The sequence below is a fragment of the Buteo buteo genome, chromosome 10, assembly GCF_964188355.1.
Source record: "Buteo buteo chromosome 10, bButBut1.hap1.1, whole genome shotgun sequence".
In the NCBI taxonomy this organism is placed as follows: domain Eukaryota; kingdom Metazoa; phylum Chordata; class Aves; order Accipitriformes; family Accipitridae; genus Buteo; species Buteo buteo.
In genome coordinates this window covers 42,137,551-42,164,377 of record NC_134180.1, presented here as the reverse complement: position 1 = coordinate 42,164,377, position 26,827 = coordinate 42,137,551, and the positions used below count along the sequence as shown (strand labels likewise).

The window sequence follows — 26,827 nt, the reverse complement described above, 5'->3', positions numbered from 1 at the left end:
TGAACAGCTTAAAAGGAAAAAACTTACCAAATTTTACAAACAGCACACCGGTTGTAGAAACAGTCTTTCTGCCATTAGTCGCAACGCACTGGAAGTAGCCGGTATCTGTAGTGTCAAGGTTCCTTATTCGCAGTCGAGACCCATAGCTTGTGGCACGGAAGGAGATCCTCCGGGGTTCTTGGACAACTGGCGCGTCGTTTTTCAGCCAACGGACTGTCGGAGGAGGATTGCCAGAGACTTTACAGTGCAGCTCTGCAGTCTGGCCAAGGGTGGTAGTTATGTTATTCATAGGTTCATCAAGCGTCAAGAAGTAATCTGTCACGTAAAAAGAAAAAAAGGGTGAATAAGGAACTCCAGCTCAGGAAATGTCATTTTAAAGAGAGCTCATGCTTGTCTTTGAAAGGGAAACAAAGGAAGTGGCTATCAGGTTTAGTAGAAAATGATAATACTTGTTAACTGATGTTTCAGGGCATGCAATATGTCTCATATAGTTTTGCATGGTAATAAAAGGAAGAAATTTTGGAATTTCCATTGCACTATAGCAATGCTGTATTTCTTGAAAACTTCTCTTCCTTCATACACCCACAGATTCTCTCTACTTTCTCAACTTCATCTTATTTGGCTTCAATCAACACAGAAAAAGAAGGTAACATTGCTTTTCTTTTTTTCTTTTATTTTTCATTTTTGCTAACCAATAAACATGAAAAACATATATCAGAAACCTAGCTGCTCATTTTGATGCCTCTACAGAGCTGCCCCTGCTCATGTTAGGACCCAGAGAATATAGGAATATATGAAATTAATCACTCGGAAGTGAAGATTTTAGAGCCATTTTTAATTGATTTGCAGAGCAGTGTAGAGAGTACGTTGTCAAGGATTTTGTAAGCACTAACTGCATAGATGAGGAGTAAGGATCATATCTAGATGGAGACTTTTTTCTCACTCAGTATTTCCCTTGCTAAGAGTACTGAAGTTTATCTGAAATAGGTCTCATGATAGGTGCAAGCAGAAGCTCAAGAATTCTTTTGTTAAGATAGAGAATGTTAAATCAAAATTTAGCAAAATTAATCTCTTCTAATCCATTCTTGAGCACTGCCTTCTCCTGTCAAGTGCTATTTCATTCTGCATCGTTCAGGAAGGGGACTATTTCTAGTTAACTGTATTCAACATTTAATTAAATCCTTTAAAAGCAGAGAGCGAGATGGATTGGGTACGGGGAATGGAATACGCAGGCTTTCATCTCCGTGTCACAGGTTCAAATCTAACAGTGGTCATTACTGGCCAAACCCCATTATCATCTGCTGGCTGTCTCAGCAGGGCAGCCAAGGAATGAGAACTCCAGAGGCTGTACTCTGCTCCTGCGCTCTCTGAGTCAACCCGGGAGGTCAAGAAAAGCCTATCGGTACGTAAACTTGTGCTATGCTGCTTATGCTCCACTGTTCTCAGGTACATCTACTGTTAACTCCAGCAGTAAGCCTGCCTAATAGTATGAAAAAAATCTCTAGCACGTATAAAACCAGCTTAGCCACCTAACTTGCCTAACTAATTCGCTTCCCTAATTATTTACTTTAATCATGTCTTCACTATCTACTCCATTCATTACATTCTGAGTATATCAATATCTCTCTCCTTTGTATTTAACCTGTTTAAGACATAAGCTCTTACCCTGTATTTGCATGGTACTTTATACAAGGCGTCCCTGTTCTCATTTGGTCTTGAGAAGCCATTAGGATTAACGTTTAGCACAAAGGCACTGCCCACATACATTATTTTTTTCACTGATCGAGTAGCCTTTTAACGTGCAGGTATAAAACTGTGCAAAACAGGACTGTTACCTGTGCTCCCATGGATCTAATTAGTTAGGAGATGTATGTATGGGGTAAAAAGGGCAGAGATCCCAGCCTTTGGTGAAGGCAGACAACAGGGTCCGGTGCCAGGGTGTCAGACTGGCCTTTCAGCTCTCCAGAACCGTTTCTGCATGCTTCATTGCAAGACTAGAAATGTTTCTGACTTGCTATCTTAATAACCTCTCTGGGAAGCATAATCTAAGTCAGCACACATATTCTTGGGTTCTCTCCACAATCTGGGTTTAATAAAATCGCACTAATAGCATGGAACTGGATAACCGCATTTAATTATCCAATGTAACATTTCTATACCACAGTCAGTTATATAATTCCTGATAACATTTCAAAGACTGTTTCAGACATCTACAGTATAACACAGTCAGAAAACAGAATGGCCTCAGTCCTGTGATGGTCTTGCTGACAAATACCACAGTAAATAAAATATTTTAAAGGTCCTATGGTATACAGCAGTGGCAAATAAAGGAGCAAGGATGTAGGGCAGGTTTCCAAAGGCTGGAGAAGGATTTTAAAGTATCACTAGCAACAGTAAGTCAGTGAAAAAATATGGCTGTAATGCAAGAGCTATAGTGCAACTTGTCTATAGGTACAAACAGAAATAGCCGCTCAGCACCAGGCGCTTCTGACTCCTCTAAGTGTTCTCCACCTTCCTCCACGAACTACTAAAAAACACTAAAGCAAAATGTATCTGGTAAACTCAGCTTAGCTTAGTCCTCAAATCCATGAATTTTGCATCCAAATCATAAATCAGATCAAGCAGATCACCTGAGATGAGATTTAAACGGGGCAGGTTTCAAGCAAATGCAAGCTTCATTCATGAGAAGACATTTCTCACAGACAAAGCAGTTCTGTAATTGAAAATGAGATTAATGTCTAACAGTGCTTCCAAAAAACCTTGGACTGTTACTGAGGCATAAAAATTATGAGCATTCCTTGCCTGGCATGCACAAAAGCCATCTATTGCTGTCCTTGCCCAGCATGGAGCAGCCAAAGAGAAGCCCAATTTTACTTTTAATACTTGTGTCTAACTTTCACCTACCAAACCCATCAAATCTCCAAAGCTACTGCCACCATCCTCTCCCTTTAAGAACAACTATGCAAAGAACATATAAAATGGTTCCTGCCTGTGACCAGGTTTCTGTCAGCCACTTTCTGGTGCCATCAGCAGTAACATCTCCTCCTTCTGGGACCAAAGGCCAAGAAAAACAGGAGTAAAACCTCCTTTTGTGCTTTCAGCAGGAGGCGAACAGGGCCGATGAAACGGGCATGAGCCTGCTGCTTGCACACACGATGAAGACCCTGTGTCGCCTGGCCACGGTCTCACAACACGCCGTATTTTCCCATGTTTCATTTGACAGCCTCCCTGCCATCAGCGAGCTCCCCAGATGCCCAGAGTTGACTCCCTCTGACCTAAAGAATAATTTCTTAGAAACACGGTGGTTCTGATGTACAAAATAATTACTGCGCTTCTTAGAATTAAACAGTCTAGTGGCACTGGTCATTGGAAATTCTGAGTTTTAATCCTGGCTCTGAGTAGTCTTGGGTGAATCACTTCAGTTGTGATTTTTAGAAGAGCCAAAGGGAAGTAGACACCCAAAGCCAATCAAAAGCTCACATGGGATTTGTGCAACTAAGTCCTTTTAAAAACAGCCTTAAACCTTTTGGCTCAATCTCTCCAGCTATAAAGTGAGGATAATAATCCCTCTTACATCATGGGGAGGCTGCTATGTACATTAATGAGATAATGCTCGTAAAGCACTTTGAAGGTGAAAAGTGCTACACTGGGGTAAGCACTGTTGTTATATTTTAAGTTAAATCTCAGGGTTTCAAGAACGTAACAAAAGCCGGTCCATATTTTAGAGTAGCACTCTATAAAAACATTTTGGAAACATTTTAATTTACAGAACTATGGGAGAATAGCCTGAAAAAGTTCTAAATAAAATTTAGCCCACCTATAATTTAATAATAGTCAAACCGATTTTTTTTTAATTTGTAAAAACAATTTACTGCTGGGTCTAGACCCTGAATGCCAAGTTTCAGCCCACAGAGATTTTTTTTTTTAATGGCTGAGTTATAAACCCTTGAAAAATGCTGACAGCCCCTTTACTATAGCAGCACTAGCGGGTGCCCTATAATGAACTTTTAAATGACTTGAGATAATATCTGGAAAGCCAAGCCTGAAATATATTTCTGGTTTTGAGCCGTTGCCAATGCAAACACAACACATCATAAGTCATCTTCATGATTCTAAGCGCATAAATTGGAGACACTGCATATAAAATCCAAATATTAGGTATCCTTCATGGCCAAGCTTTTTGCTGGTTTGATGTTACAGAATAGCAACAGCTGTGCAAGGACAAAATGCAGTGTGTTGCGTGTCTCAAAAGAAGAAAAGTGTGTGTGTTTCCACAGCTCTGTCTTGACATTGTTAAATAGGAGTCTGCCCGGTCGTAATAAATCCTGAAGTATTCTACTACTTTTAAGTGGAACCCAGGTGGCTTTCAAAATAAGAGCTCGTCCTTTCTGGCCAAGGAATGTTAATCTCCTCTGTGACCACATGGTTATTCTATCTTAAATTACCAAAGACACATCTTAGAGCAGTAACACCCTCTTTGCTTGGAGGAGGATTTTGCTGGCCACAGTGAGACCTTTTTTCCCCCCAAGCACTGTGTGTGCTATGTGTTTCTGATTTCACTAGGTGTTTAAAGCACGATGGGGATGCAGGATTAGACCCTGAAATGTTCATTTTATGAGAAGAATTGTTTCATTTATCCTTTCCTTTATGCCCTTCTGATCTTTCGGAATATTCAAAGAAAAGCTAAAATTAAAGTCTCCATTCAAGCTGTCGCAAGTCTGAAAACAGCTTTAATCCAGGTGTAACAGAGAGGCCGGTGTACCAAGTTACTTCCCATTATAGAAGTGTAACAACACACTGCTCTGGCAGGGAACATCTCCAAACCTTTTCTCAAGCAAACCTACAGCTGTGGGGACACCATTTCCAGCTGCTGGACTAGAGAATAATTTTAATTCTGGATTTGAAAGTTCAAATCTGCATTGCAGCACATAAAGCAACCGCCTGACCCGGCTGGAGTCAGGCAGCTGGGACACCAGTCTTACAGACTGCTTATTGCATTTATCTTTTTGCACCAAAAGGTTTAGCAGCTCACCAGTTCTCTCTCATAACATACATTGGCAAGAAGAAACGCAAGAAGTGTCTCAGTCAGTGACTGCAAGACAGAAACATTTAGTGATTGGTAACTTGAAGAGTTGATAACTTTTGTCTAAAGGGAAAGAGTCTGTCAGGCACATCAGAGGGTCTGACAAAGTCTGTCTGATTTAATACACTAGTCTGGAACGAAGCATTTTCATTCATTCAGAGCTTTTGATTATCCACATTAGTCCAGGCTGATGCGACACTTGGACGTGCCCTGTACTCACAGGTATCAGTACCACCATTGAGCTCAGACCTTTGGAAATTTTCTATATGGAATTGATCTCTTTGGAGAAATTCAACAACGCAGAGCCCACCCAGCCTGAAGACGCTGGAGGGGTTTGCTGGTTGTTCTGTATGTTCAATTGACGTGAGTTTTAAGCTAAAGAAGGAACCAGCAGGATTTCTGACAGAAGTGTGGCCATAGACAGAGCACATGCTTCTCAGTTGGAAAAAGGATTAACCATTGATTGCTTGATCTGCCCATAACTCACAAAAGAAGACAACTCCTGGCAGGTCCGATCTGTGGGTCTGACCAACACACCCTTGTTATTAAAAAGCGCAAAAGGAAGACTCCCGGCTGGAATTTCACTTATTTTAAATGAATAAAAGTAGAGGAATGACAGTGGGAGGAAAGGGATACCGCACTCAGCCCATGATTTGGCAACCCATATGAAGAATATCAGAGTTAAATAAGTCCAGGCAATCAAGTGGAAATATTTAATGTCAACTGTCTTGGGACAAAAGGAAATACTCTACTGCCTTTGCTTGCCCAGCTTATTTTCAAACGAGTTCCTTCAGCAATGTGTATGTGCAAGACTCAATTTGGGATACATGGTGCAGCTGTGTGTTGGGCTTTCTCTTCCTCGACACTGTGTAGAGGGTTTAGTGCCACCCAAGGATAATTTACTGAACTGAAACAGGCTGACCACTGCCTGAAGCTTTATGGCTTTTCAGATGTCCATGTGGGACATTCTCTGCATTTGGGATTCTCAGAATTAATTGCTACTCTCTAATAATTAGCAGCTTAGAGATTGCCCTGGGCCATAGGGGAGGGAGGGCTTTGAAGGGAAACCAGAGCACGGATGCCAGCGGACTTCCAAAAAATTATCTGGGGCTGAGCAGCTGAATCCCACTGCTTTTGGATAGGAACTGGACAACTCACTGCCCTTCATGCCTATGTGAATTCTTAATATGCATTTGACAGTTCGCATCTGCCTCTCCTTTTATGAGTCAACTTTCAGGTTTAAGGACAGATGTCTTGGTGATAGCTTTGACGCTATAATCTGGCAAGGGGAAATGAAGCTTTTCTTTACTCAGGAACCCATTTTATAGCACAAGTAGGAAGCCTCTAAACTTTATCACAAAAAAAGTGATTTGGAATAGGTAAACAAATGTCCACATCCAGCTATAAACCCAACTACTGAAAACCATCAAGGGATTTTGTTGTCACTTTAGAAGCAGCTCTGCAGTAAAGAGCCATGTACAAAACTCAAGCTATTAAAGGAAGGGTGTATAGAAAGGTATGTGCCTTAAGATTAATGCTGTAGAGTCAAAGAAAAGCTGTTATTTTTGACATTTTGACATAGCATCACTTTAGGATCTGGTTCTTATTAGCCCTTTCTGTGCCTTTTAAAGGTCTAGGTTTTTTTTAAACCAAAAATGTCAGGAAATTTGGAACAGAAACTTACAATAAAACACGTCCCTTGACCCTCTGATCTATCAATCTTTCAAATAAACAAAGATAGCTGGATGAGCCAGGAAAAGGTTATTATATATAGTTACCTTATGTAAAATGGTCAGATATTTGCTGCGCACAGTGAGGTTATATAAAAAAATCCAATGTAAGCGAAGCATTTTCTGAAAGATTTTTGCCATGAATGCCCAACATTACTCAGGGTGGTTTCTTTTTCAAGTTGTGTTCTGTGACCTTCAAATTTCACACCCTGTATTATTTATAAATGAAACATTCAAGAAACACAAATTCTCAAATAAAAACGTACACTCTGTCAGTGGAAAAGCAAACAAAAGGAGCTAATGTACTGTGGCTAAAAAAATTTTCAAACAAAGTAGCAGTAATTTACTGCCTCGCTACTAACAGGACCCCACAAATAGAATCAGAATCCTGAGCCCCATCAGGGGAGCTTGATTTACCAAATATCCCCCAGATAATAAAGGAAAATAAAAAGGTAAATTGTGCATGAATGTGAAAGCTGTAATTCTTCCCCTTTCACCACGTGTATCAAATTCACATCCAGTGATTTCAAAAGAAAATCTGGAAATCTCTAAAGAACTGGGGCTGAAGTTAGGAGGCCTCAATCCACTTGGTTTTCTCCACGTTTGGTTTTGTTTATGTTTTTTAAGATGTAGTTTGCCTAGGAGTCAAATTCTCCCTGGGACATCAGAAAGATTTTCCCTATAAGAACTCATAGCCAGGTCATCTCTCTGCCTGGAAAGACTTGCCAAGGTGACAACTTTAGCCTGGATTCATCAATAAGGACAACAAGGCTTGCTTCTCCCCTCGGGAAGCCTCCAGACCCAAAGGGTCCATCAGCAGTGTGTACCCACTGGGATGTCCCGCAGCCCCTTCTGTGCTCCGTGGCCTCCTCTTGCGCTGTAGCTGCCGTGCAACCCACCCTGCCGGAGGATGCTCTGCCCACACAAGGATCTCCAAGAAGTTAATGACACTCAGTCCCACGCACAGGGTAGTGGAGCAAATACTGCAGTTCGCCCATCCTCTGTTTTGGCCTTCCCCAGTAATTTTCTGCTCTGGATCCCCAGACCTTCCCAGGCTTGCTATAGGTGATCCTTGTATTGATACACCTTTGAATACTTAAGGATAAATCCCAGCTTAACCTTAAACCACTGAGTAACTTGGGGTGCATTTTGTAAAATCTTGACTCTTGCTGCCAAGCTCTCTGCAGAATGTTTGCTTTCCATTTAACACCTGGAGCACCATGAGACTGCCAAGTGCTGCTGCAGCAGTGACCGCAAGGTCTATGCCACACAGAGAGGCTGTGAGCAGTGGGGAGCTCAAAGCCCGGGCTTGGGACCATGGACGTCTGGAAAAGAAAAAGGTTCCCAAGACCTGACTCATTCTAATGTTTTATATTTCCTTGCCAAAGCAGATAAGCCATGAAAAGGGAAAGGAAAAAAGGCAGTATCTGCAAAAACTCACACTAATAGGTTTTCTTTGAAAACTGAAGGACCAAGGGAAGAGCTCCTGGGAAGGGGAGGTACTGGCAGTGAGATAACATGCTGCACCCCAGCACCAGTGTCCTCACCTCCGGCTCAACCGTGGCCAGGACACATCCCTGCGCATGGTCAGGGAGCTGCCACGGCGAAACAGGCTCCTGAGGAGGCTGCAGGTGGGCATGAGGGGACCGGGAGGATGCAATCACGCGAAGCTGCAGTGACGGCATCGTTCTCTTATCAGTCCTGTAGAGTGAATGTCCACTGAAGTTGAATCCTGCTCACAGTTAAAAGAAAATAATATTTCAAAGCTGACTCTTTCTTGGCAAAGACTCCAATATTATCTTTGCCTAAGGATGAAGAGTTCCCAAGCAATTCCTCTACTGTATCAGATGTAAATAGGCTCTCATTCAAGTTCAGGCCTATCTATTTCTTTGTAAATAAACCAACATCTGACAGAAGGAAAAGCCTACCCTTCCACAATCGTTTTTGTGGAAGAAAAGCAGCTGAATGAAGGGCTCTTCACTGTTTTAAATAAGGATCAGGGAAAAGAAGAATTCAAGGTAAATTGGAAGCTTTCTCAAACAAAGAGCTGGAGCAGGAGCTCGTCCCCTGGTGAAAGGGGACAGAGGGAAGGCAATGCACAGGCAGGAGACATGAGAAACCAGAGTGCCTTAAACAACAGAAGAAATAAAGATTAAAAAATGCTCGGGGCCACCTGTCTTGCTCCCTCACCTGCTGGTACCCCCCAAAAGAGCCGCATTAAAGAACAGAGCATGGACCCTAAAAGTCAGCACCAGGGCAGAGCATCCCCGTGAATTCCACTTACTCCCCACTTCATCTGGCCTTTTTGTTTTGCCTCAGATATCACCTATTGCCACAGCTGATGTCAAACAATGTCTGGATAAGGAAATTGCTTTAAGCCACCAACAGTGAACGGCCATGCCGTGGCGAGCGTCAGGAGTGGTTACAAAGCCTGGTGCAACGGGGCCATGTAGGAGCACACACGGAGGGGGACTTCTCCGAGCCTCGCGAAGCACTGAGCTGTGGTCCCCGCTGGACACCTCCCACCCGCTGGGCAGCTGCGGGCTCCCCCGGTCTGAGGGAAATCTCAACCAGCAACTTGGGGATGAAAGGCTTCGCATCCTGCCACTGACCCCCGGAGATGGGCCTTTTCCTACTGCCAGAGCCCCCTTTTTCCCCTGAAGTTCATTTATTTCTCCTTATATAATTAAATATTTATTGGATCACATTTTCATTTCTCTTTTTCCCTCATGGCAGTCCCTCTGCACGCCATGATTTACCAGTCGGAAAAGGGAGAGAAATGCTCATAGCTAAATTTCCCCTGTTTTAAAAGTGATTATTTTTTATTTTTTATGCACAGTTTGTTTGTTTTTTTAAGGTTTTGGTGAGAAACCACCTCCTCCCTCCCATCAATCGTTGCTTTCAACAGCTCTTCACGGGTGGCTGCATCTCTTTTAAATTCATTTCCTGTTAAAAAGAATAAACAGGCAACTGTTTAATGCTGTCGATTTAGCTTATTTAATAGAAATTGAAACCTGAATAGGGCTCAGTTGTAAGATAATCACTGCAGAACTCACCGAGCTAGGGAAAGCACCATATTAAGTAATTACTTCAAAATGCAGAATATTGTTTAGCAAGACTACGAGCTATTCCTCCTTTCCAAACACAGGAGACGTATTTGAGGAAGACATGCTCATTTCCAAAAGGCAGCAGGTAGAGTTAGAGCCACTTAATGCAGACAGCCATTTAATTGGGAAAGTTGGCTAGAAACCACTTTCATGTGGTGAACTTAATAGGCTTTAAAATGAGTTTACTGGGACGCCTGTGTGACCTCATGACTGACTGCAGCAAAGACAAGTGGATGTTGATTTCTTGAGATGCTTGTTTGCAAAAGAAATGGAAACTAAGTGCACGCCTAATTTTCTCCTCTGAGGTTTCAACTCACCAAGTCAGCATCACTGCAGCGTATTTGGCTTTATACAAGCGAGAGTTTCAAAGACTTTTAGTAGAACCAGCAGCTCCCACATTAAAGACCCTGCTTCTCTCTTAGACAAGACAAAACATGTGCACTTTACTTTGCTTGTGGGCACACTGGGAGAATCCGCCCCTCTGACTAAGCTTTTTAGGCAGCAAATGCATTTTAATCACATATGTAAATCCGTGTTTAGGTGTGTAAGCTTACAGCAGTCTAAATGCTAATCAGCTCGAGCAAAGGGGCCGGTAATCCCCCAGGAATGCAGGATTCAGCCCAACGAGTGGTAATTGCCACATTCCAGGTGGATTAGAAGCCTGTAACTTCATTTTACCTGTTTCTGACAATATAGCTTAGGAGCAGGTGCCATGGAAGTAACGCGGAAAATGGTTTAATTACTAACGTAGAGGCCAGGCTCGGCGCTGGCACAGAAAGTGTAAGCTTTGCTTCCAGCAACAAGATGGCTCGACGTCCAGGACAGCGGCAGTCGCCCCAGGTTTTACCTCTGCCAGCCCTGGAGCTGCTGCTTTCCGACAGAGCCAGCACACCGGGTTTGGATGTCCCACCCTGGCTGATACAACCCGGCATGGAGAGTGTTTCGAAGGAAACACATGACAAAGGAGGCAGGCAGTCCGTGCTGCCACCAGGCACCTTTCTCTGTTTCCCACCTACGTCAGTCAAACCAAGGTTTCAGAGAGTGCCCACCTGGGGCACACGCTACTAAAAAAAAGAAGCATTTGAACTACCAGCTGAGAGAAAGCTTAACCAAAATATGGGTTAAAAATCACCCTGATCATAAGAAACCAGTCTACACAAAACCTCCCATTAGGAATAACAAAAAGAAGCTACTGGGGGCTATTTTTCAGCACAGATCAGATTCAATTTACTGTAAAATTACATTATCTTCAGTATCTCTTGTGTACCTTCCCCTCTATCTATGTTTTGGTTGGAGGTATATAGCTTTCTGTGCAATATATATAGCAATGTATGGGTGCTTTATCAGTTGAACCCTTGGGGTCACAGTGGAGAGAACAAAGAATATATCACTGATCATCACTTGCAGAAAATATTTCCACAACCTTAACAAAGTGTGACCCTGTCTTCTCCTGTGACCATGGGTTGGGTTCCTAGAGAAAAATCTACCCTGTAGGTTAGTAAAGGCTGCTTGCCAAGGATATTGTAAGAGGCCTGAATGAAGACTGTCCGATTGCCTTCTCTCTGGCATTTCCTAATTTTCGAGCATTTAGCTTTGTGGCCTTAACTTGGTTTTTCTAGGCCACATATTTATTTCTTACTTCTTGAAAAACCAAACAAAGCTGCCAAACAAGTAAATAAACATGCAGGCATCCTGTCTGGGGGAACCACTGCCCTCACTTCTCCGCAGTTTCGGGACGTTCTTGGAGCACAGCCCGGACCTGCAGACCTGCCACGGGCACCTGGATGCCTCACTGCAGTGGGATAAGACATCCCTTCTGTCAACACCTTCTTTCAGCAATTTGCTGTGAACTGGGAATTCTCTGCTTAATGAGTACATGCTTCTCTCTCTTTCCCACCAGCAAGCACAAGCTCTTTGACTTTTGTCTTCTCCAGTGTGTCCTGCATCACCAGAAAGTCCTGCTCCTTCCCTGGTGGGAAGGCAGATGTGAAAGAGTCAACCTTGCCTTAAAGTACTCAGAACTACATATTCTCTTCATACTTAAGCACAGAAAACATATTTATGCATAAACATAAAACATTATGAACACATGTTCATAAAAAACATTAACAAAATACAGACAAAAACATTTGGAAAAACCATCTGTGGCAGAACTCCACTATGGGAAATTTCAGTCTAAATAGTTAATGGTTGGCAAAGTTATAAGCAAATGAAAAGAATGGTTGACAAATTGCACAGTTAGCGTAGCTAACAGCATCCTCTGCTATTAACGTTACATTAGAAGCATTTCAAAGACCAGATTGACTCAGGACCTGCAGGCCACTGCCTTGCAATAAGGGCTAGAGGAAGCTAAACAATTTGGCTTAAATAATTGGTGGTGCATAATTTACAAAATGAAGGGGAATGAGAAATGCATCCCTTCTTTTACAATATATACCCTTCAGAGAGCTCCAAATCACACATAATTACTGCCTGCAAATGTATTTTCCCCCTCTACTAATTTAAAGCCTCAAAATTTCATAATAAAACACATCGAGGCAAACTGAGAGCCTGACGCTTGTTAACTTTGAGTTCAAATCCTAAGATCCACCAGACAAAATGTCAAGCAGTTCATAAACCAACAGAACTCACATCTTGAAATATTTTTACCACATGGAACATTTTACTGGTACAAGAAACGAACACAGCTTTCTCCAGCAATCACAGAACCACACATAATTAAATGTCAAACGATCACAAGGCAAATGAGGTTTATCTTAAATGCCCCCTCACCCCTTTGCTTCCTGATTTGGCCAAGTCAAGAAGAAGAATTGAGATATTTAAATCTGATTTCACATCTTCCTATTTTTTTCTGTCCACTTACCTTTATCTAATTCACTTGAGATGTTCCATGATGATGTAGGCATGAAATCAGCAACAACTGATGTATTTGCTCCTGAAAGGGAAAAACAGAAAAGAAAAAAAAAAGATGCTGTTAATATATTGATTCTGTATCATCAGAAGAGTATAAGGCATTTATAAAGCCGCTGTCACAGTAATAAAATTATTTGAAGAACAGCAGCTATTAAAATGCACTCGATGCTCTGTGTTGGCAGGCTGAGACATATGGGTAGCAGAACCAGCGAAGTGGAAAAAGGCACAGGGCCAGCCCTGGAGTTTGTTTTGCAATGCTGTCACTGTGAGGCCTTGTGTTAATTAAGCAACCAATCCTTGAGATGTATTTGGCCCACCTTAAAATCTCTCCACCAGTTTTATAGAGGTAGAAAGACTCTGCAGTGTTACAGCTAAGAAAAACACAAATGCTATGAGGTTGCTGAACATGTTATCTATTAACATTTACAAGTGATTTTAATCCTGCAAACCCGTGTGCACAAGAGACACAGTTTATGCACTGAAGTTAATAGGGCTACTTGTATGAAAAATCCTCCTACGACTCTTGTAAACACAGGCTGGAAAGGCTGATGTGAATGTCAGTAGCATTTTCTCATTGCTATTATATTTTTTTCCTTTTCAAGAAAAAGCTGAATGGTGACATTAGTCTTCACTTATATTTTTACCTTGTTTTTAACATGCAAACAGTAAGTCGTACGGAGGATGGCATTAAGGGCACTACCAGCATACTTCCAGCCTCAGCTATAGGTCGTGGTAAAGCACCTCCCCGATCCGAACGTCGACGATTTCATCAAACACCCATATGAGGACTCTGGTGTGTAACTGCTCCCGTAGCACTTGCCACATCCCAACAGGCTGTGGTGGCCAGGTACAGTATCCACGATGAGATATTTGTTGGGCTCCCTGACGGTCTTTGCAAAACCACGTTCAGCAGCGTAAACCCATCATCAGGCAGCGTGGGAGGAATTACTGTCCCCTTGTAACAGCGGACCCACGTGCGCCTTACGAGGCCCTTCAGGCATCTGGGAAGGACTGCTTTCGGAGCATGATCTCTCAGAGTCAACCCCCAGGGATTAATACACATACATACGAACTTCAGTGAGTGATAGTGGGAAGAAGGGGTGTGCACTCACATTATATGGCACAGAAACACAGTCCACCTCCTAATTCCCTGTGTCCACCCAGCCCCGGGAAACCTGACCTCAAAAAGGAGGAAAGTGATGCTGGACAGGAGTGGAGCGGAGAGTGAACTTGAAATAAAAACAAGCAGTGCTCAATGTGTCAGCTCCTCATCTGAGTGAGATGCTGAAAAGACTCACTACAAATTAACACCCTGCAGCCCAATTCTGCACCCTGGCAGTGCCGGGTGATCTCACTTGGTCCCACAGGTGCGCAGCGAGGGCAGAGGCAGGATGGTGAGCATCAGCAGGATCCCAGATGAGAACAGGAATATTTTTAAGCGTATTGTTTATATTTTGACGCCATCCCTTTAGCTTGTTCCCAGACAGTTTTTAACTACAAAGCAATTTCACTCATAAAACTGTGGCAGTGCAAGGATACGCAAAGAAGTTCTGCGTTTATTTGACCAGTTGGCAAATATTCTATTTCATTAAAAAAACACAAGAAAATTGTAAACACAAAGTCATACAAATGCATGAAGCCGTTAAGTTCAGATACAGGCACTACACTTTTTATAAATATCGCCTTTCTTAAAAGCCCACCTGGTAGCACTGCTTATTTAAGACTCTGTCAAGTATTTCCAGTGTAAACACCGAATTTGAAGGCATTATAACTCACCTACAAACATGGCCCCTGGCCTGTGCTGATACGCAGGGCAGAAACCCACTGATGGGGGCAGATCCTGAGCCCACGTAAAATGGCACTGCTCTGAAGTCAGCAGTGACACCTCTTTACACAAGCTGAGATTTTGGCCCACTGGGTCCATCCCTCCTTGTTCTTTCCTTTTGAACAGTTGAGCTTCTTACCTAACCCAAATGTTAGGGACCACGTGGCTGAAAGACCTGCAGGGTTTAAAGAAAACAGAACGGATCCAGTGCTAATATCACCTTCATGGTGACCATGATTATCCAGGCAGCAGGACACCGTGGCCAACTGAGGCTCTGAGGCTAAAGTGGAGATATGGGGTGGGTGACAAATAACTGGTGGGCCAAATGCAGACCAGGATCCAATCGGTGCCGGGCTGGTACCGGAGAATGGGATGCTCAATCTCCTACACCTTCCCTTGCCCTTCCATCCCTCCTACCCCCAAAATGGGGCAGCTCCTGCAAGCCTATGATAAAACCCCTCCAAGAGAGGGATCTGAGGTGCCATTGCCTCTCACACCTCCCGTTGAGACCAAACAGGTTCATCTCTTATGTCCACAGGGCACCACTCAAACCCACGAGCAATGGGTTATGTCATTCACACCGCTCACACATTCAATTTTTGCACTCGACTATATATTTCTGTAGGTAATATTACTTTTGTTCACCTGGAAATATTCTAGTATTAACAGCCCACAAATGAACCATATTCTGGAATCAGCTAACACACATTAACCAAAATTAAAGAAAAAGTACTAACAATACTATGACCAAATACAGTATTTTGCTATTTAAAACTCCAGAGTGTTCCTATTAATGTTTTCTTAAACAGGCTTTGAAAACATGACTGTGAATCTCACATAGCAGACATCCATCATCTGATCTACAGAAGAAACCACATTAGAAGACCAAACTTTACTATTGTGAGATAGTTCTCCAGGCTGGTAACTAGTAGTTTTCTGATATTCCTGAATTAAAGCTCCGATTTAAGAGCAAAGCATTACTGTGCCCTTAGTAAACATTTTATTTGATTGAAAGGAACATGCAGAGCAGCTACACAGCATGGGAACATACCACCGAACCAAAGTTAATGAAGAAAACAAAAACATCCCGGAAAAGAAGTCCACGAGTCATGCATGAATATAATTTCTAACTGTGATGACTTAGGATTGCTGTGCATGAAAGCGAGAGCAGTGATACCTCTCCTTGGAAAAACTACGTTACAACCTTCAGGCCAAATATGAAGCGCGCTCTGTCGGAAGGTGAGCCAGCCCATGGAGAGAGATTAGTCATGGATGGGAGAAGGATCAAAGCCTCTTCTGAGCAAACTCGTTCCTCCCCTGGAACCTCCTGCTCCTGCCTGATCTGCCTCGCTCAGTAACTGTGCCTCCGGGAGGAAAACGCGTCTAAAAAAACCAGACTGGGAATGAGTTGGACTTTTTTCCCTTTTGGGACCCACCGTGTACTAGTGGGTCAAAGAGCTGGCGCACCAAGAAGGTCACAGCGAATGCAAGACACCTACAGCTCTTCCACCCACAACCTGGAGGAGACCAGGGAGCAGCGCTCAGCATCCTTCACTCCACTCGTCAATGACCTTTAAACTCCCACTACCCAATTGCTCCCTTCATCCCGTAAATCCCATATATGGGATTTACACACAGCAACTTGCATTTGAGGCACTGGAACAGGCTTGTCCACTTGCTGTCACCATTAAAAAAAAGAAAAAAAACCTGCTTAATATTGCAATTCGATTTTAAATAAGGCATTTAAAAATTAATCCTTAATTGTTAAAAATGCCCTCTTATGCCCCGCTTTGACTATGTGAACAATAAGATTTGTTTTGAAAAAAAGTCATCCTGAGAAATGTGATCAGCAGAGAGAACCATTATCCCGTTAAGATTTTATTTATAGATGGAATCATTCCAGATGAATGACGAATCTTATCCTTAATACTAGAAAGATAAGTATCTGTTCAAATCTCTATCACTATGAAGAAACGTTGGTCTTAAGTTAATGAGAAATCACAACAGTCATTATAACCCCCGTGAAAAGCCAAGTAAAGTGTATTAAAATACACTCCCCACAGAGAAGTTGGCTAATATCTGATTTTATTACTATGTTGCATAAGTGAAGAGTGAATTTCACACAAGTCAGTCCTTTTAAAGCCTTTGTGATTAAATAAACTTCAGTAAGGTTTACAAAAATCTGCCTCTGAAGAAAAACTACAGACCTAGTTCTTATCACAGGCCCACACTACTGTCTCATTTTCTCACCAGAAGCAACCATTAGTCAGTGCGCCAGTGTTTGTACTGTCATGGGTACAGACCATCAAAAAGATGGGGCAGCCTCATGCCCGGGCCACAGAACCGAACAGGAGAAGATCCAGGCCCCGTGCCCAGGCTAATTAATATCTCTGTGCGATGCATTTGTAATGTAAAGAGAATATAAGTCAAAACAGGAAGAAGGGAGATAACTAAGATGACACCAAACCCAGAAATGATTGAATATTTTAATGGGGAACAAATCTACTATATAGAAAAAAAGCAGAGAGAAAAATAGGTCTAAGAATGTGGATATTCTGCTTGCAAGGCCCTACAAGCAATGCATAAGGTCTGTATGGCTGCTAAGCGTAGGAATGTACACATCCAGTAGAAGTGTTGCCTGGGACAGGCTTTCTTCTCAGGTGCAGAGATGAAAATCCCACGTCTTGCAGGAACACATCTTTTTAAGGTAGAAGATATATCTAGTTACAACACGCAACAAAAAATTCAAAGTGTCTTCTTAATGGGCATCCTCTATCTTACTTTATATCACACCAGTGGGTCATTCTATACCCTAATTATATACCCTCATTATATAATTAAATATATAATAGGGAGTACGTAATTTTTTCTGATACAAATATGAATGTGACTGCAACGTATGCAATTCAGATCTCACTGTAGAATACCCAAAATAGCAAAACCAGCAAGAAGGTATTTAGAGTAAGCAAGGAGTTAAAAGTGTGAGTAATAAGATAAACTATATAAAATGAATGTTTTAACTAAATAAAAAAAGAAATTTTCCATTTGTGAATCTCTTTCTGAAGCTGCGTAGAAAGCCTACCCTAAGTGAGATTTGTTATCCTATGAAGGAATTTGCCTAGGGAAGTGATAATACCCCAATTTCACGAGACACTAAAAACAAGATTGGGCAAGACATTACTACAGACACAAACGGGGAGCTATCCCACGCTGTCAGGAGGGTCAAGACAGGATAACTTAACAGAAGATTTGGGAACAAGTATTTTCACCAAATCACCGACAAACATTTTATATCAGCAGATCTACCAGAAACATCAACGCCCCTTAAAGAGGTGAATAAAAACCTTCAGAAAATAGGCTCTTCAGATGTCCTTCTTGGATATAACATTAGGAAAACAGGAATCATAGATAAAGTTATATAGACTTACAGCAAAACCTAATTATACTAAGTGCTCATTTTTTTTTTGCTTTTCTGCACATTCCAGACCGACGCTTCATCTTTCTCTCTGTCTAGTTCCTACCTGACTGATCTCTTCCAGGATCTTCCCACAGATATGCCTCACGGCTGTTTTTCTTCTTACTTGTATCTCCCTCATCTTCCTTTTTTGCCTTTTGCGTTTTCTGTTTCACTGATCCTTTGTAAGTTCCCCACACATTTTCATCTGATCTCCCAAGATACTACGTTTTGCAATCAGCCAGTTACCAGCCTATCCACAGCCCACCCTGGAGGTGCTGAAGGAAATCTAGACATACTTTCTGCAGACTGTAATGGATACGACCTATTATTTACTAATTTTCTTGTCTGTTTAAAAATTGGCACCATACTGAAATTTCCATAACATATACCTCAAATTTTGCTTATATCTTTAATGTTTGAAAGGATTTTATTTTCATGACATCAGTACCTCTGCATGTCAGAAGACATGTCTGCATTATACAATTCTTGTGTTTCAAAAGGAGGTAGGAGTCATAAATACTTCAATCAGTTGAATGAGGCAAAACTGCATGAAGATAGGAAATTGTTGAGAGCATTTCTGCTCTTCAAGTAAAGCAGGTGTCTCTCAAGGGGAAGACACTGCCTTTAATAGTACACAATACCATTGATTCATTACAGGTGTAGCAATTTCAGTACACAATGATGTGTAAAAGATACAGTACATATAGTCTACAGCAAACAGTCCACGTTAAAAATATACTCCTGCAAAAAGACTCAACCTTCCATGTTCAGGTGAAGCTGCTGGCCTTTGTACTGCTATTTTAAATACTCTGAAAGAGAAGAGCGTGCAAATTATATGCAATAAAAACTACTGGAGAACAGACCTTAACTCAAGATCTATCTGGTAAGCAAGATGAAATGCTGCATGATGGCATGTCTCCTTCAAATGTGTAACGTTAACTAGCTAGCTTTAATCCACCTGGTTACTCTACGGCTGAAAAAGCAAATGCAAAGCTTGTTCTGCCAAAACCTTGTGTAGGCAGATCTGAGAGATAGTTTACCAGATGATTCCTGCAGAGTTCACAACTGCTGCCATCGCTGTGTCAGAAACCACACTTTCTGCTGGCAAAGGACCCGCAGGAGCTCTTCAGGCCACTCCGTGCACGTAGGGGCAGAGATGATACTGCATGAGACTCATAACTTTCAAATGGTTAATTTTGTTCACATTCTTAGAATGTAAAACTTTCAAGCATATCTATCTGTGATTTATGTGTACTGTATCATTATTGATAGCCTGGGGTAGGTTAATAATTGGCATTAGATAGGGAAATTTTCAACACCAATGAACAATCTGAGCTCTGTGGATTTCAGATATACAACACATTAATTTTCAGCTTCAAAAGTGAGACATGCAGCAGGATGATTTAATTTAGTGCACGACTGGAAATTGTTAGGAACTTCATTTATACCACAGCCTATTCCATCTATCAGAGCACCTCATCACTGCTACTGGCACTTTCATCAGCACATACACAATGAACAACCTCTCTACCTGGGAGTCTTTCTAAATGCCTCAAGCTCCCAAGGGCTGGAGAAAAATTGAAGGATTAGCCCATTTATGATGCATCATCAGAAAGAATCACGCTGCCCTATTTGTGATTACAGGGCAGGAAGCCAAGAGCGCTGCATGCACCTGACACCTCTGCCTTACCTTTTCTTGCAGATCTGCCCTCTTTCATAAGGATACAGCAGGAAAGCTTTTGGCTCAAAGGTGGGCAGCCACTGGGGTTTCCTGTACTTACAGGATACCAGTAATACCCACCCCAAAAGGCCTACTGGGGAGATTAAAGCTTATTCTCAAACATGTCGTTCTTAAGATTTGTTCTGGAATATCAATAGGCAATATCATAAAAAAATTATGTGATTGCTACGTATTGAATATCTGCAAACTCTTAAAATACCTTTAAATGTTTTGGCAGTAGTCTAATGACCTGCACAAGTCAGGGCTGACTGCAGTATTTTTAGTAACTTGGTCTTTGGCTAAGGTCGTATCACTTAAAAATTGTTTTCTTCCACGGGATCAGAGCCATCTCTTGGAAGAAGAGGTTTTTAAGAGACCTTTTTTATATGCTAATACTTTAATCCTAAATTTCTAATTATTGAACTGCAATTCCTTTTGATTGCAGCTATTAATTACAGATTATCATTAATGTTATATGGATTTAGAAGTCACTGTGGAATCTGGGTGCACTTTACATTGCTCTAAATTGGGTCGTTAACAGTTCCACTTAAGAAGAGCAAAACACTGCACCCTGGAGCAACCCACAGCTTTAATGACAGGGAATGAAGAAAAGAAATGGCCAGTTGGCTGAACGCCAGCATTTCATAGCTCACAGTTGAGTCTTTGTGCTTATGAACTGTAGAAATGTGGCTACAATGGCACTTCAATGCACGTCAACCAGACGTGAACCTCAGGCGCATGAGCCTAGCGCAGAAAACGCTCTGTTCCGTGTTCCTGGGAACGGCACCGCTCAGGTGGACCGGGCACGATCCTGCACTGCGTAACCTCACGGGACCTCTACGCGTGAATTATTTGTACGCTGCTCAGTCTGAAACACAAGGGATGTGGAAGCAAGATATTGGAGGAACACAACGTTTTCTTGCCCATAAAATAAAGGCAGGTTTTCCTGGACATGGATATCAGAGTCTGGTTGTTCTTCAGGAGTAACAACCCTGGAAGGCAGCACAGCACAGCTGTTTGTCATGCAGACTTACAAAGATTGGGAATTTGCATAATAAATGCAAATTTCCCATCTCTCCAAGCCTAAAATAATACTGGATTTTTTCCATGCCCTGAGCTATTCTCTTCTGAGCACCTCAGACTGGTGGAAAGACAGAAGAGAAAGTGGAAGTGGGAACCACACAAAGGAAACTCGATTGCAACAGAAGAAAGCAAAAAAACTAATCAGCGGCAGCAAGAAAATCCTGGATGGCTAGTCTGGGGCAAGAGGATGTGACAAGAAACAGAGGAGTCACAAAAACCCATCGCAATATCAAGAGGGCAGGGAGACAGGGAAAGATGTCCTGGGGCACTGTTAGGTGGTGAAGACGTTTCAGTGCCAGGAACGGTGAGGAAGGGTCCAGGGAGGAAGGGAAGGAGGCAACGTTCTCTGTTACGTACTTTCTGGGGGCAACACTGTGGTAGCAACCTCTGGGTTGCCTGTGGTGGAGGTTTCCCTGAGTCTGAACGGTGCCAAGATCCCTTCAAGCAAAGAGAAGAGGCTCTCTTGCAAAGCCTAGATGTCCTTGCGACTCTGAGTGATCCATACCCCACGCTACGGAATTTTACTTTCCTGAAGGCATCAATGCCATGCACAAGCATTTTGGGGGGCCTGTCCCTCTACTGACACAATATCTACACAGGTTCCCATTTATTTCTCTCATAAAACAGCAGACTGAGCAGCACCCACAAGCACACAGTTGGGGTAGAAGTGTTTGCAGACGAAGGATGAAGTGCCTGGACAGGGCTTTGCATTGCACCTGCTCGCTTGTTCCCTGGCTTCCATCAGTGCCACTGCACTAAATCCACCCGCAAAAGCTTTAAAGACGGCAAACTGAGCCAAGTACAGGGAGGGCAAACAAGAAATCATTTACATCCACCATAAATCGCAGCACACCGTAACTCCTTGCACCTCAGCGCTTGAGGGCCAGAAATTATCGAAATGGATAAGGCTACTAGCAATCTACAATTAAACCCTTATAACTTGTGAAGAAAACTACAGTAGAAGTCTGCCGTGTGCAAATTCATTACTAGTTTTTGAGCTTGATAATTATTTTTGTTGCAGTGACAAAAAAATGTACCCATGTCAGCTCATGAATTAATGAACGGTCCTGAAACAATTACTTCTTAAATACACAGAAGTCTCCCTAGTGTAAACACGCTCCATTTTATACCATATCCTCTTGGTACAAGGCATACATTGCAACATGACTTATTGGCTGCGTATGATGAAACAGTAAATGTTGCACGTCTGACGGCTTCAACCTCATGCCTAGGATTTTACATGGGTTGATGTTGATTAATGTACAAACTGCCAAATTTATAAAGAGGCTGAAACACAAGGATACACTGTGAAACGTATGCTAATAGAGCACAATTTATATAAAAAGGGGGGAATGTAAATATTTAACTGATGCCAGAGCTGGATGCTTTGGCCAAGTCGGGACTGAGCTACATTGATTGTTCAAGAGGAACTTACACCCTGGTCTAAACCCACACAAGCCTGATCTCAGACAGGCTTAAAGCCTGCACATTTTAGAAGGTAGATTTAAAACTTAATTTATTCTGCTAAAAGGCTGGGGTTTTTTAATTTTCCTTGAAGTCAGCCAGACGACACTTGTGAGTAAGAGCTGATCAGTGTGCACGGGGAGAACTGGGCTTAGCTCAGGTCTCAGCTGGGAGCACCGAAGGAAGCGCCGGGGGGCAGGATCCTGACCCAGATCCCTCTGCCTCCGGCACACGCAGGCACAGCATCCTCGAGAGACCAAAACCAAACCAAGACCCTCCAGCTAATTTGCGTTTATTAGCAGCCTCAAGAGGGGGCAAGGTCTCTCGGAGGTGAAGACTGAACTCCTTTTTCATGGCTCCAGGTTGGGTTTCAGATGCAACAGTGACACGACACAGGCACATGTGTCCTGGTCCAGACCTCGTGGGACTCCAGATCAGGGCTGTCCACACGCTAGCTAACAAAAGCAATTATATAGGCAATTAGTCTGCACAAAAGGTTTACATCAATGCTTCAGAGGTTTATTTTTAATCCCTTCATTGCTGGAATGAGTTAAGGTACTGATTCAGCCACAGTTACAACTTAGTTACTATAGGAAAGTTTCCTGAATCCAAGGTTCATCAGGATCTCCTGGATTCAGATACTCTCTAACATTTATTTTCACTGCTACTTTTTGAAAGATCTTCAAATTGTTTCATCAGTGGCTTAAGCATGCTCTTGTACTAGATTGCCCATGATTTCAACAGATGCAGATTTATGCAAAATTCCAGGGGCTACTGAACATCTCATCATGGGCATGCAGACCTCAGCACTGCGAGCCTCACGCTGGCAGCTTAATAATGGACACCAAATCCAAAGGTTTGATGAAGCCAACCTCCTGAATCCTTAAATTAAGCAGCAATCCTTAAGCACTTTCCCAAGCAGTCAGGACTAAAGAAATGGTCAGTGCAGAAGAGCCACTTCTAAACAACACAAGTAAGCCTTAGCAAGCCTTCATCTTAATTGCACCCAGAAGTACAAATGTCTGTAGTCTTCATGACCCCGTAATGGCTTGCCACAAAAAAAACCCCAGTCTCTAAAAGTTAATAGCCTGTACAATAGGAAATCAACAGGAGCAGGGCAAAGTTGGCTTGTTCAGTCTTAACGGCTTTTGCAGCCGCCGAAGCCTCATAGAAGGATAAACCACTGATGATTTTTTTACTAGCTCAACAAACAAGAAGCTAGGCATTTGATGTAATGCTACTGCAGATCTACAGAGATTATGTTTCAAAGTCATGGCAACTGCCATACTTTAAGAAACTAGTTAGCTTGGAAATGGATATAGATTTTCTCTGAAAGGCAAGGCAATCCAAATAAACACGCTGAGCACAGTACACACAGATGAAGTTCCAGTGGACCAACTGCTTGCCTAGTAGCTGCAAACCACACAGCTGCGCCAAGGTTTTTCATTGCTGTTCCTAATTTCTTGTTCTTCAGGTGAAAGGACTGCAGTAATATCAAGCTCAGCAGGTGATAAGAGCAAGTGTCTGCCAAAGTAAGCTCGAGTGCACAGATTCTGCTGAGTTCAAATGAGCACATACTTATTACAGGGCTAAATTTGACTAGGGGGTTCATTAACATTAGTCAGCTCTGATAGCATCCAGACACACTTGAAATATTTTGTACAGACTATTTACAAGTAAAGGAAAACAGAGTTTCTCCTTGAATGCTTCGAAGCAAACATGACACTGGGAAACTGAAATGATAGAACGTCCCGTAGCCTTCTCATTGGTTTCGTACCTAGTATTTATAGCCTGTTCCTCCAATTTTTCTCCACTCATCGGTAATTAGTTCCCAAACCACTCCTTGTGGTCAAGCCAAATTTTTCTGCTGTTTAATTTTTCAAGTTTCCTAAAGTTCACTCACAGATCCCTTCTTCACTACACCAGGAGCGACACCCTCTATTTTGTCCCACTTCCCAGCTCTGATCGTTTTGTTACAGGACTCCATTTTACCAAAACAAAGCAAAGTCTTGATGCTACCAAAGGGGCTGCTGAATGAACGATGGAGAGAGACTGTGCACAACTGAAATTTTGGTCTCTTGAGGGGTGCCTGCAGTTTTGGGAGGAGGGGTCCTGCCTGAGAGATACGCAACACTGATTGTACAAAGTCTAAACACTCCATCAGTGATATGAGAAATATGTTGGAAATGCTTGGGTTTTATTGTGGCAGATTACCTTATCGTTTTCATTATTCTGGTCAAATATCACAATCTACCACCTGTTTGGTTAAATTAAAATGCTGAAGTAATCAAACTCCTTAGCCTGTGGCTGTACTAAAACCTCTCCACTATTTAATACATGGATGCTCGAGGAATATTTGAACCTAATCCAGACTTTACTGAGATACCTGGAAAATCCAGCATCAGTTAATGATTTTGGATGCTGTTTCAGGTTTGTGCATGTCTTTAATCCTCCTGAAACACAGCACTGCCAGGCTGTGTATTTTCTTACCCAGATTCCCAAATTAATTGACTTTGACAGTAGGTTTGTGTGCTGCTGTTAGTCATGCTGTTTACCTAAGGCCAGGGATAGTAGATTATAGCGTTACAATAATCTTTTAAAAATTTAGCTATTAAAGACTCAGAAGAGGTGTAACAGAAGTAAGAGAAGAGACTTTCTTGCGGGTTACCCGATTTGATAATGACATTGTATTTGGTGATTTCCGTCCAGTTCCCAGCAGCCAAACACCCCTGCCACAGAAAGCACAACTAGCAGACGCAGTAACCCTTTTGGCAAGTCCAGGAGCCAAAGGACTGAATTTCTCTCGCTCCCAGTGAGTGATCTCTCAGTACCAGTACTCCTCTGGGATATTAACAACTCAGCCTGGAGGGACCGTGAACTTCAGGTTAGTCCCTGTGAATGGGGCACATCTCACTATTCTCACAGGAATCCCCATTGAAAATGTTCTCAATTTATGACAAAGGCAGGATAAAAATGATCTGCAATAGGAGACTTATTCACAAAAAGATGTGAATAGACCAGAACTGGATTCAACAGAGAGGTATATCCTGGGTAAAGTGATCAAATTACTTCTGTCACATTGAGGGCCATTGAGATGGTACAAAGAAATACCCTACCTCTCAATGCAAACTCAGACAAACCATAAATATCAATCATGCAAAAGTGTCTTTTTTCACCACATTTCTCAGCAAATCATGTCTTGTTTGAAATGCCTGGGATTAGTATGCCGAAGGCGGGAATTCTCAGAAGATGTGGTTCTCTCCAAACCACAGAGCAAATCATGCCCTGTGATTTTGGTTTCCTTGCATTACTGGCTTAAAGCTTTGAAACCATTTAATACATATACATACATATGTGCACAAACACACATGCATGCACACACAACTAAGCAGAAACAGATTTTGGATTCAGATACAAAATCCTGCACACGCAGCGTCACATCACAGACAGCACATCCCGAACATCTCACCTGTGATGAATTTCACAGCAGAAATCACAGCACAATGTTCCCGGAGAAGCATTTCTTGTGGTGATTGACATAATTTTATTCTGCCTTGGGCTTTCTGTTTTAACAAACTGAACCGCTCACTGACATACCAGGCAGCAGCACGCTCTAAACACAGGCTTTAAAGGCAGCCAGGGCAAGGTATGCATGAAAATGCCTTGGACGCTATCTGGCGTGAGGTGTTAATGCCCAGCATTCTCCGACACCAGCAATCCAGGAGCTACAGTGGGTGCAGACATGGAAAACAGATGCGACTTGAACCAGCGGGGATAAATACCCGCTCAAGTCATTCCCTGGTGAACAAAGCAGTTATGAAGTCCTGCTACACAAATGACATTTTTACTAATCAAAGCTTTGTTGCTGCTCCTTCAAGCTAAAATCAGTTGAAAACAAGGAGTTATTGCACCAAACTTTACACACTTCTACCTGAGCCCTTCAACAATAGCGTTAGCCTGGAGTTTTAGTAACCCGCACTGTTGTATCCGAAGCAATGAATGCAATTGTTATTTCCATTGATGAGCAGAACCTCTGTTATGCCCCCTCCAGGATGCAATTAATTACGAAGCATACTTGTGCATTTGTGTGCAGCTTTATACTAATGTAAAGCTGAAGCACAGGGATAAAAATGAGGACTAATTTGTCTTGCAGTAGGGTGTGTGAATTCAAGAGACTAATCTAGAAATAAGTGACGTTAGGTGAGAGAGCTCCCCTCATTGCAAGCGTAATGAGGAGCAAGGACAAGCAAAACTAGTCTTCTGTGATACCTGGACATTACACTTCCCAGCCTTGCCTTACAACAAAGAAAACAAACTTCTCTGAACATTTTACTGGGTTTAAACACGTAACAAACTCACTTAACAAATGGAATCAGAGATGAGCCTAACATCCTTATATCTTTCACACTTTATATCGGCCCAAAGATAAACTCATACTTCCCAGG

At 42.3% G+C, this 26,827-nt stretch overlaps 1 protein-coding gene across 2 annotated transcripts in view; it reads right to left on the bottom strand.

Annotated features, from left to right (window-relative positions):
• ROR1 (receptor tyrosine kinase like orphan receptor 1) overlaps positions 1-26,827 on the bottom strand; it is a 171,233-nt gene that overhangs the window by 42,560 nt on the left and 101,846 nt on the right. For both annotated transcript variants that reach the window (XM_075037290.1, XM_075037291.1), the window contains exons 2-3: positions 12,784-12,855; positions 28-315 (exon numbers count right to left, since the gene is read on the bottom strand). In XM_075037290.1, the coding sequence (XP_074893391.1) occupies positions 28-315; positions 12,784-12,855 (360 nt within the window). The remainder of the gene's footprint in view (positions 1-27; positions 316-12,783; positions 12,856-26,827) is intronic.